This window comes from Pinus tabuliformis, chromosome 4_1 (genome assembly GCF_031772625.1).
Source record: "Pinus tabuliformis cultivar Carrire ecotype Pingquan chromosome 4_1, CPIR1, whole genome shotgun sequence".
Lineage (NCBI taxonomy): Eukaryota > Viridiplantae > Streptophyta > Pinopsida > Pinales > Pinaceae > Pinus > Pinus tabuliformis.
In genome coordinates, this window is record NC_142303.1 from 15380949 (window position 1) to 15395261 (window position 14313).

Genomic DNA, 14313 nt, shown 5'->3' on the forward strand with positions numbered 1-14313 from the left:
GCAGGTTCAACGGTCTTTGGCCTAGCTCAGCAGATCTGTACAAATGGATTCATGCAAATTGGACCAACAATTGCAAGGTCATTTTCTGTTCCAAAGGCTTCTTTATAACACTATTTGTTGACAGTGACGATTACCAAAGAGTCTTAACTGAAGGCCCTTGGTTTTGGAATCCTGCGGGTCTGTTCCTTACTCCGTGGTTCCCAGAGTTTGATCCTTCTACAGCAGTCATCACCAAACTCCCGATCTGGGTTAGACTTCCTAACCTTCCGGCGCATTTATGGAACTTTGTTGTATTTGAAGCTATCGGCAATTCCTTGGGTCGCTACCTTGACACAGATCCCTCAAGAGGGCTAAAAGGAATTTATACCTTCGCCAGAATCTGCGCAGAAATAGACATAAGCAAAGGACTTCCTGATCAGATCATTCTCAAAATAGGCGATTTCCATTGGACTCAACCTCTGGACTTCGAGAATACAGCATTTCGGTGCCGAAATTGTCATCTCACAGGGCACCTTCAAAGTTCGTGTCCTTCAATGCCCTTCCAAAAAAAGAAAGCCAAATCCAAGCCAAAATCCAAGAGCTGGAAACCTCATGATCCTCCCCCAATGGATGTTTTTTCCAGCTCAGATGAAGAAGATGAGGAGGAAGATGAGGAAGTCATGGATGAAATGTCAGAACAGGTTTCTCCTTCAGTACGTCACGAGGAAGCAACAGTCCCTCCCATCTCTCAGAAACGAACTCATGAGTCATCTCCACCGGACTCAGACAAGGAGCTTTCGCCTCCAGCCCAACCCAGTTTACAAATTGTTCTTGACCAACATGGTCCAAATAGTTGGGTCAAAGTAGGTAAAAAGAAAGGGAAAAAAGGTCGACCAAATGATTCCACCCTCGCTGGGTAGATTCTTCGGTTTGGACCGGACTTCCTTCTTCTTCTAGTTCTGTTTGTTCAGCTCTGCTCTAGTCTCTTCTTCTCTTGGGAGCCGAGGTGGATATTTTATCCTTTCCGGCTGCCCTTTCAGTCACGAGGTTCTATGCCACCCTGTGTGGTGGGCAGTCTTTTCTTTCTAGTTTCCTGAAGCTAGGCTTGCTGTTTAGCAGCCCGTTTTCTGCAGTTGCAGAAGTTTTGTACTATATTTTCCTTTAATACAAAAGCTTACTTACACAAAAAAAAAAAAAAAAAAAAAAAAAAACCACAAATTTATTTACCTGACCCATAAAATCTATGTCCATAGCTATCTGAAATGTTGCTCTAGCATTGGTTAATCAAATGGCATCCCACCGTACATGAATGTACCCCAGGGTGTAGTAAAGGTTGTCTTCTCTTTGTCTGTTGTATCAACATTCACCTAATTGTATCCTGAAAAACAACCAAGCATAGAAAGTATTTGTGCTCCTGAAACCATTTGAGGTAACTGATCCATTTTGGGCAAAGGATAATTATCTTGTAATGATTCTTTGTTCAAATTTCTAAATTCCACACAGAGTCTTATTTCTCCATTTTTCTTTCTAACAGGAACTAGATTTGCAACCTAAATAGAATATCTAAGAGGGAGGACAATCTGAGCATCTAGAATTTTCTTAATCTCCCTTTCTACTATTGGTAGAAGGGATAGATTTATCTTTCTAAGTTTCTGTTGATAAGGTTTTACTTCTGGCTTCAAATGAATATTATGTTGTATCAATGAAGTATCATAGGTCTTTAGATCAGCATAAGTCCAAGAAAAAACATCCTTATAATTTTGCAGTAACTTAAGATATTGAGCTTTGATCTCAAGGTCTATAGATGCACATACTTTGATGTTTTTGATATCTTCATCAGTTCCAATGTTAATCTCTTCTATGTCATCTTTTGACGAAATGGACTTAGGGTTTCGAAGGAAATCATTTTGATCAAACAATTTTTCTAAAGAAATGAGTCCCTTTGGAATAAAAATATTGGATAATTGAATAACGTCATGATTAGAAATTTGGGTTTTAAAATCTGAGATATCATTTCCATCTGCATTTTCATTTATTTCAGCTCTATCTTCATCAATTTTTAGAAATGAAAAATCATCTATTAATTGCAAAAATGATTTCAAATGTTCATCATGTTCAAATATTTGCCAATGTTTCAAATTATCTGGGATAGATGGCCTATATTTGACTTGTATCTGATAGAGTACATCAGTATGATCAAGAATTTTAAAAGAGATAGGAGAGACAGCTAAGGCATCTTAATGAATATTCTGATCTCTGGGAATATGAGTCAGAATAAAAGCATCAAAGAAGTTTTCAACTGAATCCCATACTTCATTTTGGTAGGACCTAAGTCTAGGTTGCTTGGTCTGGCAAGAATTTCTTACTTGCTTAACAATAAGCTCTGAATTAGTAAAAACGCTTAAGTTTTGAACTTTTAAGATTCTGGCTAATTGCATTCCTAAAAGGAAAGCTTCATATTCAGCAACATTATTGGTAACTTCAAAATCTAATTTACATGATTGGGTTATATTTTCTTTTTCAGGTGAAATTAAAATTACTCCAGCTCCTACCCCATCTTTTATGCAAGATCCATCAAAGAATAGTTTCCAAATATCATTTTGGTTTGGTTCAGGACTTTCAACTACCTCTTCAATTTTGACTTGAGCTTTATGTTGGTTTGAAGTGAGTTGAAAACAACCAAAGTCTTGATCTATTGCATAAATTTGATGGTTCCTTGGTTGGCCAGTCTTACAAATAGTATGTATAAATCTTACCTCTCTATATAATCTTAATTGCTCTCCTCCATAAACAGGAATAGTAGCATATGGCATATCCATATGCGCAGTTCCCCCTAATTTGGCACAACAAGACCAAGAAAGGAGCATTCCAAATTGGGGAGGGATATCTGTGATAACAATATCAAGTACTACACTTTTCAATGGAATTTGTGCAAGGGTAACCACTAGATCCTTGATCAATCCTAAACGGGGCACCCTTTTAAAATCAAAGGTGTACAGGTCATTGTAGGATCTAGTTATGTCGAGTTTCAAATGATCCATGATAGATTTTGGCATAAGGTTGTGTGATACTCCTGAATCAAGAATACAATTATACAACATGGAGTCATTGGTTTTAAGAGTTACATAGAAAGGAGGCACTATCTCATCTATCATGTCTGAACTAGGGCCAAAAACTACTGCTCGTTTTTCATCTTGCAGACTTATGACATCACCTTCAACATCAATTGAGGTATTTTGTGACTTGTCTTTTGTAACCAGGGTCTATAGAAATTTATGACAGTGGAATTGGGATCTTAACCCTCTCTAAATCTTTTTCAACGTTAAATGTAGTCAAATTTTTTTTACCAGTTTGGGTACAATCAATTGACTGATCTAAGGGATGAATAAGAGTTGTTTGAGCTTCAACAGTTTTGGTACATGGTTCAATTACTGGAGTTTCCTTTGGAGGTCTCTCGGGACCAGGCCTAGGCCTAAGATCATACCTCTTGTTTAATTCTACAATTAAAAATTCAGAGAAAACATGATATTTAGAGACCTGTGAAGATTCCTGATCTTCTTGAACCTGATTCTATTGTGAGAGAGGAATGATGGCTATTTGATTGGAAGAAGAATCCATACTATTAATATCTTAAGTAATTGTCATAGTATTATCATCTGGTTATTGGTCATCTATCAGTAGAGGAGTAGGAACCTGTAGATCATTGTTAGGTCTCTGAAGAACTTGTAGTGGTGGATTTCTTTTATACCAACTTTGATTTTGATTTTGAGGTCTAGTAACTGTTTGTTATATGGTCCTAGGTTGGGTCTCAATCTTTGAAATCCTATTTGATAGGTTTCTAAGAAGAGATGTTATTTCATCTATTTTTGAATCTTCTGATTTAGTCTTAGAGGAACTAGAGGCTTCTTGAACAGATTTGAGTTTTCTTTGGGCCTTTTCTTCCTTAAGTTTTAAAGAAGTTGAGGCTACCCTATTTGCTTCTACTTCTATAGCGTTTGTTTGCATATCTTCAAGACTTCTTGAAGTTCTCTCTCATAGCATAACAACAAATTCATCATCAAAAGCTTTAGAAAATCTAGACTTAGCTTCTACTAGAGGAGGCTTAGAATCAGCAGGCATTTTGTGATAGAGTTTATTGAATCTTTTCATAAAATATAATACTGGTTCACTAAAGTTCCTTTTAAGCTCTTCAAATTCTGTGAGGAAATAAAGAGGATCCTTTTTCACACCCCATTGATTTTTAAATATGGTTTTAATCTCTTCCCAATTTCTAATTGAAGCTGCTGGAAACTGCCTAAACCAAATCCTCACATTTCCTTCAAGTGACTTTACAAACAATCTCATATAAACATTTTCTTGTTCAATATTCATATTGTCTGCAAAGTCTAGGAAAGCTTGAAGATGGTCCTCAGCTGAGGGACCAGATTCTCCATTGTACTGGGGAAGGTATTTTAAGTATCCAGCTGGGAATGCACCAAGCTTATTAGGTAAGACTAAGGCAACATATCTAGCCTATACAATAGGTCAGAAAGCCATGATAGCAGGTGGTGTATGAGGTGCTTGAGGTATATGATTTTGTCTAGGTGGAGTATGAGGTGTTTGTGTCGATGTAGAGGATGAAGAAGAAGTAGAGGAAGAAGATGGTGATTTAGGGATTGGTGAACTAGTTGGAGGTGAAGGAGGAGGAGATCTCCTGAAAGATTTCAAAGGAGTCTTAAGAACTAACTTTGGGACCTATAAAGGAATACCTTCTTTCGTTTCAAAGAAGAAGCTTCAGGTCGATCAAAAATGGAAGGAAATGGATAGGTGGTAGGGGATATGGAATCTGTGCAATTATATTCTGGTAGATCAACACCCAACTCAGATTTGGTTTTAGGTGATCCTAGTGGTAATGTGGGTATTGGATGATATTCTAATGAATGAATAATGTAGGCTAACTTAAAATCAGCTCCTCTATTTAAAACTTTAACCACCCTAGGTGATAAATGGGAGTAATCAGGATCATATGGGATATTACTATAGGGGTAAAATGATTCTAATTCTTTAGATTGTAGGACTGAAGAGGAAGAATAAGATGGATGTTGTCCCCTCTTAAAATTGGCTTTTCGCAGAAACCTTTCAGGATCTAACAGAGGACCAACTATGTCAGTGTCTGAATGAGATCTGGTATGTTTAAAAGGTGCCAGCTTGGGAGTGAGGAGTCGCCTAGGTGAATGATTTCAACCTTTCTAAACCTTTAATCACCTTTAAAGGAAAAGAATGAATAAATGAATATTTTTGCCCCAAGGGAAACTTAAATGAAATTTGAATCCCCGGCAATGGCGCTAGTTTGATGTTGTACCCCTAAGATAGTCGTAGGTTAGCTACCAATGCCAGGGCATCTAAAATAATTGTTTTGGGGTTTTTGGTTTTAGTTTTTTGGAAGACTAATGAATGAAGACAGATGTAGAATTGAAGTAATTAATCCTTTGGATTATATTAATATCTCAGCAGAGGGCTGCTATAAGACTTTACACAGCGATATAGATCAAAATAGTGGTGAGAAGAAGAAAACAAATAATATGATTGTCACAGTTTCCAGACTGTAAAACAGAACAATCATAAGTAGGAAAACCTTCTAAACTACGTTCCAAACATTCAAGGAAATATACTTAAGAATACACAAGATGTTGATGATTTATTTATTAGAGGGGATTAGCTAAACAGACAGTTCATTAATCCATTTTCTTAATAGATGATCACTTCAGGAGCTTATAGGAATAAATTGAGACACAATTCTTCCTACCTAGATATCTATATAAGTCATAAGAATATGAAGAAAAAAATAATGATTGATAACTGGAAAAACTTACAGGATAACACAAACTGTGTAAAACCAAATTTAGAATCCTTTACTTTGTATTAAGGTTCCAGAAATACTGAGTACATGAAGCGTCTACAAAAGCTTCCTTGAAAGGTAGCTTCCAAGTTCAAAGTAGAATTAACAGTAAAGACTTAACAAGAAATGAACAATGAATCTTGAACTTCGAACCTATAATAACTCGAGAAGAGAGTTATTTATAAATAATGAAACTAAAAATATCCTAAAACTGATTAAGATTTATTCTAGGAAAGGAAATATCTTCATGCTAGAAGATAGGGTAAGCTATTGAACTGCTTCGTGCTGTCCCTTTTATTCAAGTTCCGTTGGCTTTGTTATTTGATATTTTTCCCTTTAAGCTACTAAATTGTTTCAATCCTTTGTGCTGGTTGATTCCTTCATGTGATCTTTCATCTGTTACTCTTTAAACTTTGTAAATATCCTTTGACCCTGCTGAGTAACCTTTACTGTGCATTTTACCTTTACAGTGCTTTTTAGGTTTTTACTGTGTTTTTCAATAGTAAATCCTTCTAGATTTGTGTCACATGGTAAAGTAATTTGATATGATCTTCATATTTGTCTTCAAACTATGTGTAGGCTTTTTCTTTGTAAACCTGAAACAAAGGTTTTACTTGCAAAATACAGAAAGTGTTAAGAAAAATATAGGTGACATAGAAGGTCTTCAATGGCTTTATTTGAGCTTGAAAGGTCATTGGAACGAGTTCATAACGTATCGGAAGGTAAAACAAAGGTTTTATTGGTCGTAGGTCTTATGGAGTCTTTGCTATGTAAACAGGGAAAAACAAAGGAAAATGGTGATTTTGGCATTTAAACGGAAAACCAGTCTACCTTTTGAAATACGGTGCGAAGTGAATAGTGGATATTTTGTCTTTATGCGGAAGGTGGTTTTGGTTTTCATGGCACTGCTTTATGAGGCATGGTCGGTTTTCGGAGGGGTCATCTGATATGGTTTAAAGCCTGACACATAGCAATGAAGGATGGTGGAATACCACTTTCAGGTGGGTAATACCTGTACAAAGAGCCAACCCGAAATCGTTGTGGGCCATTGGATTTGAATGCGTTAGATTGGACGGTGATGGAGTGAAAGAGTAGTACGGAGGGTCCCAGTGGTCAATTATGGTGGCAATGGTTTTATTACGTGTTAAAACTATGATTAGCAGGGTTAAATGGAGGTTAAGGTTAATTCTTCATTAAAATCATAAAAACGATTTAACAAAGAAAACCTTCGCAAAACAGATATGGAGGACTTGAAATTTTATGAATCCGTGCAGATAATGATATCGGGTTCGAGTTAATTGCATATCGCAATCGAAGTTTAGCAAAGGAAAACACATCGCAAAGGAATGTGATAGGTGTCGGATGCAACGTGGAAATAAACCATGTATCATATGTGATGGGGTCCAGGTCCCAATCACATATCGGAGATCGCAACGACCGGGGTTATTGCTTTAGCCGGGACTTGCAATGGGGGCGGATGTGATATGAATATGGATTATAATATATATTGCATTGGGTCTGAGTCCATCGTGGGTCTCATATCACAATCGGAGGAGAGTGGATGCACGTTAAAAGGTTGTGATGCGATATTTTATGAAATATATAGTTTTTATAATAAAACTAAGGGTTTTGGATTATTTTAATAAAAGGACTTAATATATATGGGAAAGGGGAATTTAGGGGTTTAATGCTATAAGTTAGAGTTAATATGAAAATATGAGCAGAAAGGGAAAATATACATGAAAAGGGGAAATATAGGTGAAAAAGAGAATTAGACTAAGTATTATGCTTTTTCATGGGTTATATGCTTTTCATATATGCATCAATACTTAGGATAAACACCTTTTTGTGGGTAAAATGGGATTTAACATGGTAAAAGGGATTTTACATGGGATTTTCACTTTTCTTAGGTAAAAAGGGTTTTCACCTTAGGAAAAGGGATTTTTGTGGAAAATGAATGTATATGAATGTATGAAGGTAGGAAGGGGAAATTAGTGAATATAGGGATGAGTGGGGATGATGGAAGTTAATTAATTGATCTTGTAGACCTTCTTTTGCTTTGTGTAATTGCCTCATGGACATAGAAACATGATAAATGTAGATTTTGTCCAATCAATAATAAAACTTCTGCAACCTTTATCTACTTACCCTTTGCTTATCCTATCATTTTTTCTTCACTTAATGGGTGCATTTAATATAGCAAACCCTTTCCTCTCTTTTTATTTTACAAAAGAAAACTATCTAAATCTACCCTTATAACTTCCAAGGGCTCAGATTAAGCTGATGAGCACCTTATTATTCTCTACCTAACTACTGATTTGCCAAGATTAAACAGTTTGGCCAGATCTTTATTCTCTAACTATAACATCAAATTTAAAGCATGAAGTAGTCATGATTAAACTATTTGACTATCATGAGTTGTGGCATTTATTACAAGCTACACAGAACTATTATTTAGAGAAAAATAGTAGTGGTATTTAGACTTGCTCACTTTCAGAGTTTATTTGTTTTCTTTTCTTTCTAACCTAACATTTTCTTTTTGTCTTGATTTTTTAGGACATCTAACCTAACATTTTCTTTGATATGGACATCATCATCAAGATATTTTCTTTTAAAAACATTTATTCACTATTGTTATGTCCATATCCTAACTTCACTTTTTTTCAAATATTTTATCTTATCAAAACCAAAAAATGTTACAACAATTACTACCTTTTATTATGTTGTATTCGGGTTTGAGGATCAATCATCACATGCCTAATTGAATGATCAATGTGCCTAAATTGATATTACCCACCTCACAGGTGTAGCATAACTTAATTCTAGCATCATGACAGGAAGTAGTGACTAGTTCAACAAGCTTGAGGAGGAAGCTTTGATGAATTATCCAAGCATCATTGTTGAGGCTCATTTATGAGACCTCACTTATCAGTGTGAGGATTTGTGGACTTGAGAGCGGTGAATTGTGGTAGTTTATGGATATCTCAATTAAAAACCTGATTCTAGAAGGTATATAATTTCCCCGCCTATGTGAGGCTCATAGAAGAAGATACCTATGAATTATAAATGAGGTTTATCTTAATCAAAATCAATCTTAGTGTCCAAATCATTGGCCATCAAATCATTGACTGCTAAGCTGTGCCAAAACCAGAGTTAGAGTGTAGCTAGCATGAGCATAGTGCCGTGTGGGATTTACTAATTCTCCAATTCTATTGTTTGTTGCATTTTGACTTTGTGAACATTTATGATTTCAGTGGATCGTATATTCATATTATCATTTCAACTCATAATCACATGGTTCCTTTACTCTAACCTTGATTTTTTCAAGGAGTTTTATTTCATGTAAAAATTCATTAATGTAAATCGGCTTGAAGCAATTGAACGTTTTTTGTTGTGACATTTAGTCTAGCCAACTATTGTGATGATTTTGACTCTATCTTAGAATTTCCCATTCCAACAATAGACAAATTTGTTTGGAGGAATGATTGACTACCAGATGTATTAAAGACATGACAATAAGGATGACATCAAAGAAGCTACATTTGAGATCAAATGATGATGGACCCCTAAGTGAAAGTTTGTGTGAGTTAGTGTGAGTTTGTGGGATCGACTTACTAACATGTTCTATTATGAGTCACACGTATTAATTGTAAGCATCTATGGTGTTTTTTAGTGGTCTTTGTAAAGTATGTACCTAGTAACTCCATGATTTGGAATGTGTAATGTAAGCCTCATGAGGCATGTGTACCCCCATGAAGTTCATGGTAATCTTAAAACCACTTTGTGATTGCAGGTTTGTGGTAAGCCACTTGTGAGAGTGTGTGTAAGTGCAGGTTTGTGGTAAGCCACTTATGAGAGTGTATGTAAGTTCAGGTTTGTGGTAAGTCGGAAACCACTTTGCAGTGTAGGTGTTTGGTAAGCAAGAAACCACGTGTGAGAGTGAAGTGGACAGGCATTCCTGTAGGCATGGTTTAGGGTATGCGGAAAAAACCCTAGGCATGGTTTAGGGTAAGCCGATAAAACCCAAAGCATGGTTATGGGTAACCCCATAAAACCCATGATGAGGATGATGGAGGGGGATTTACAGGTACAGGTATAGGTATGCAGTTATAATGGTTGACGAAACCTTGTATGTGAAGGGAATCCTAGTAGACTGGCAGTAGCGGCGGTTGGGGACCCATGCATTCTGGTATATGGTTGTTTCTTTACATGGACATGCACATATATTTTAATCAAGTTTGTAAACATGAGGAAAACAACTAGATTTTGTTGATTGAGATCGAGATCGAGACAAGTAGTCATTAAGGGGGTGACTTGGAAAATATAATTCCTACTTGTCTCAGTTGTGATTCATTCTTTGTGAAGGATTATGTTCCCATTATCTAGGAATTGTCTCAACCAAGTGATTGCATATCCAAGATAGTCTACCTATATTGAGACAACACTACATGTATTTATGTGTAACATTATTTCATCAATTTATGTAGTGATCACATTTTCAAATTTTAATCAGATGGTGAAGATTTTATATTGTTTCTTAGTCTATCAAATTGATGAAGAGTGAGAACACCTTTGTCCCAAAGAAAGGAGAAGAAGGGACATTGAACATTAATAAACTATTTTTCATTTTCAGAATTTGAGGAGAAAAGATGAAATGGGGATCCCTAAAAGCTTTTATGTTGCAACCTGTCTAAATTTAGACCTTTACCCAGTTCCAAAAGAGGAGAAAATAAACTTTTGGAAATACATTTGATTTCCATATCTTTCTCCATATGTTATGATATATCATTGATGCAAAATTTATTTTATGTTGTAAGCTTCTTTTACATTGTATTTTCTAGTTTGTTTTTATCCCGATATGAACTTACTTGGCCCTTTTTTATTTTTAGTTTTCCTACTTAGAAGCTCTTTCCAAAAGCTTTACTATGTTATGTTGCCAGCAATTGGATTCCATTGCTCCTTTAACGAGGACATTCTCTATTTTGATTGCTCTATTGGAGGATCTAGTAATGGCTTACATTCAAATAACCTTATTTGACCATATTGTTTTGAATTTTTGATGTGTTATCTACATCTTTAAATTTGGGAATTTCATTCCATGAGTCATCCTGTTGATGGTGTTGGACCCGCCAACATGTGAGGGGATCTCCCCAACAAGAAGTCCCAATTAGACCTTAGACCGTTTGGTGTAGGAGTCCCAGAAGTGGGTCGTATGGTAATTCCTTGACCACGATTTCACACAGAGGCAAGTAAGATAACTCTGTTGGTAGCAAGGGTGTGACAGTTGCAATGAGTCAAGGAAGGTGAATGAGAGGTTCTAACACATGGGGGTTTAGATGAGTGTGCCCCTTGGCAACCTGTAATAGTACTCGGCTTGGAAGGGAACACACGAGTGAAGTTGCATCACAAGATGGAAAGAAAGTTAGAAAGTAATCCAAAGTGATGGTTAAACCAACAACATATTTCAGAAAGATTCATACATAATTATACAAAATAGGCCACACATGCATGCGTAAGAAAACAATACATATATCATTTAGAGTAAACCAGATACCATAGAATACAATACAACATATGCATAAAACATGCTCACTCTTATTATATAAAGAAGTGTAAGTTCCATTCATACAATACATCCATGTCCAACCACTAGTTCCAATATTCGAACGTTACAGCCACATCCACTTGCTCCTCCAAAGAGATGTACTAGCTCTACGCAGTGGAGAAGCCAAGGCTCATTACAATACTATCCAAGCTCTCTCCAAGATAGTCTTATTGGAAGCTTGGCTGACCAAAAGCCTTTACAATGAGTTATGAGGGACTATTTATAACAAAGGGTGGGGTGAACGTTGACATTCCCCTTTGTGACAGTTCAACTACCCTCATGACTCTTCACCTACTCTGTGACTGTTACATCCAACTATCACAACTTGAATTACACATGACATGAATTTACATTTCAATGCACATGTACCCATTTGAAACAAAATGGCTTGATCAAGTCAAGCTAGACATCACTTTGACTTAGACAACCATGGAAGTCCAACTCCTCAACATCTTCATGCTGATCGATAGTAGCATATCAATGCCAAGATCGGTAGTCCTTGATGGTGTTTGTGTGTTCCGCGGTGACATTCGTCTGAAACCTGACTCTTGCCTCCATGGAATCCGGGTACATTGCTCGGGCTCCTCTGTCCAACTCATCTGAAAGCATGCACATCATTGTCCTCGATGTGGCCGGACCAGGAACATACTTGTGCATGATGTCTGCATTGATAGGAAAGTCTAGGCTGGTGGCAATGCGCATCAACTCGTCAAAGTATGAGTCAAGCTCTAGTTGGACCTGTTTCTTTGTCTTCACCTGGGTGAGAGTCCCAATAGATGGGATTGCGTGTATTCACGAGCTCTTCATAGTTCTGGATCTGACTTTGGATACATTCCTTTAGCTCGATTACATTGGCCCTCATCATCTTAGTTAAGGGAAGTGGGGCTCCCTTGTATTTCATCATCCATGTTTGCATGTCATCAACAGTAGCGTGCAAGTTCATTAAGGTACATGTTGTTCTAGCACATCGCTACTGCCATCTGTTGAGATGGATGACCGCCTTATGCATAGTGCCAAAATTGGAGTACAATGTCCGCATAATTGTTTTAACTGACAATACCTCATCTCGTATTGCCTTCATCAGTTCAGCTCAGGCAAACATTGTCACCAAGTCTCCTCCTTGGTTGGTAATTTGTAGTTCCTTCGACATTCGCTCATTCTCATCTATCAGAAAGAGAACACTTGTGCTAGTGCCTCTGTAGACATTTTGGTTGCATCAGGCAAGGCTGCTAGATTTTTGCACATATCAATCATGATCACTCGTTCCTCAACTTGCGTAGGAGATGTATGATCCTCAGGAGTTGAAACTTTGTGATATTTCACAACTATATGTTGAGATTCATCGAATGAGATGTTGTGCATCTCTCCTTCCTGCTGATCACCAAGGATCTGAGTGCATCCTTGGTCACTTGATACTTGCTCATCATCTGGATGTGGTGAAGCAGGTAAGTCGACCTCTTGGTGATGAGGCATGAGGTTGGTGTCCTATTCCAACTCTTGTTTCTCCATGTCTGCATCCAAGTGTTGAAGTGCTTGTTCTATCTCATGAGCAAACTCTTGCTCCTGCGATGGTTCACCCTCTTGGCCCGATGCCAACTAATTTGATAAGTCAACTACCTGTATGGGTGTTGTTTCATCTATTTACACATGTTGCCACCCTTCTGTATCTGTTGTTGTTGTGCTTCCCTCTCCTTTTTGTGCAACTCTTGTTCTTTTCAAAGTTTCTCCCTCAACTCATGCAACTCATTCTCTTCTTCTTCCATCCTTCTCTTATACCTGAGCCTTTGCGTGATTCGCATGTCCTGCTGGTGCCTCTTTGCCTCAATAGCCATAGCTGCTTTCTCTACTAATGGATCTGCTCGAAACATGCATCTTTTCTCCTCCTCCATGAGATCAACAACCTTCCTCTTACCTTTGTTGCGCACTGGTATGATTGCCTCTACTGCCATTGCTGCTACTGCTACTGGTGGTGCTCTCCATGTTGTTGCTTCATGTTGCTTTGCTAACCACTCCACAGCGAAGCCTACCAGTTCATTGGGTCTGTAGAAACTATAGTTGTGATGCAGGAAAGTGTTCCCTCTACGGATAGAGGCAACCCCTCTAGCCCTAGAGTGGGTCTAGTCACAAACAAGGACAGATCAATAATAGCTTTCCTTAAATAGTCATAGTTGGAGGCCTACCTCAACCGGTGGTCGATGGAGTTCCTTTTCTACAACGAGTGATCAACCTGAAACAATGAAAAGGAAATACAACAAAGCACGTAACTGGAAAATAACAATGATCTATTTACTCACAAAGTCAAGAAGTCATGAGCTATCAAGTAAATTACATACAAGACATAAGAAAACATCATTGATTGTATTAATAATGAAATAAAAGTAAGCTTACAACCAAAGTCTTGATGTCACAAGCCTTCTCAGAAGGACCCAACCAGCATGTTCCTCAAGCATTCACTCTTTAACAATGTAAACTTTGAAACGGGAACTGATACTGTTACCCGTTTTGTAGAGATAGCAAAAAAGTGACCCGATTTTGTAAAGGGGTGATGCAGAATACACATGTTTTGTAGAGATAGCAAAAAAGTGACCCGATTTTGAAAAGGGGCGATGCAGAACACACATGTTTTTTTAGAGCATAGTTTTTTGCACTTTAATTTTTTTTAATTTTTTTTATGTACATTGTGTTTTAGAATGGTAGTGATTTTCATGCTGATTTTAAAAAGTGGTTATTCTGCATTAGACCCTTTTTTTAAAAGACCTATTTTTTTACTTTAACTTTTCTAATGTATGTAATGTAAATAATTATTTTGTAAATTTAATAATTTTGGAAGTGGTCTTCTTCTTCAAATTTT

General features: G+C 37.0%; 1 protein-coding gene across 1 annotated transcript in view; it reads right to left on the bottom strand.

Moving 5' to 3' along the window:
- Positions 1-1078: 1078 nt before the first annotated feature.
- Positions 1079-14313, bottom strand: part of LOC149173984 (O-fucosyltransferase 7-like) — a 75567-nt gene continuing 62332 nt past the window's right edge. The window contains exon 10 of the mRNA XM_089420699.1: positions 1079-1138. Coding sequence (XP_089276825.1) covers positions 1079-1138 — 60 coding nt within the window. The remainder of the gene's footprint in view (positions 1139-14313) is intronic.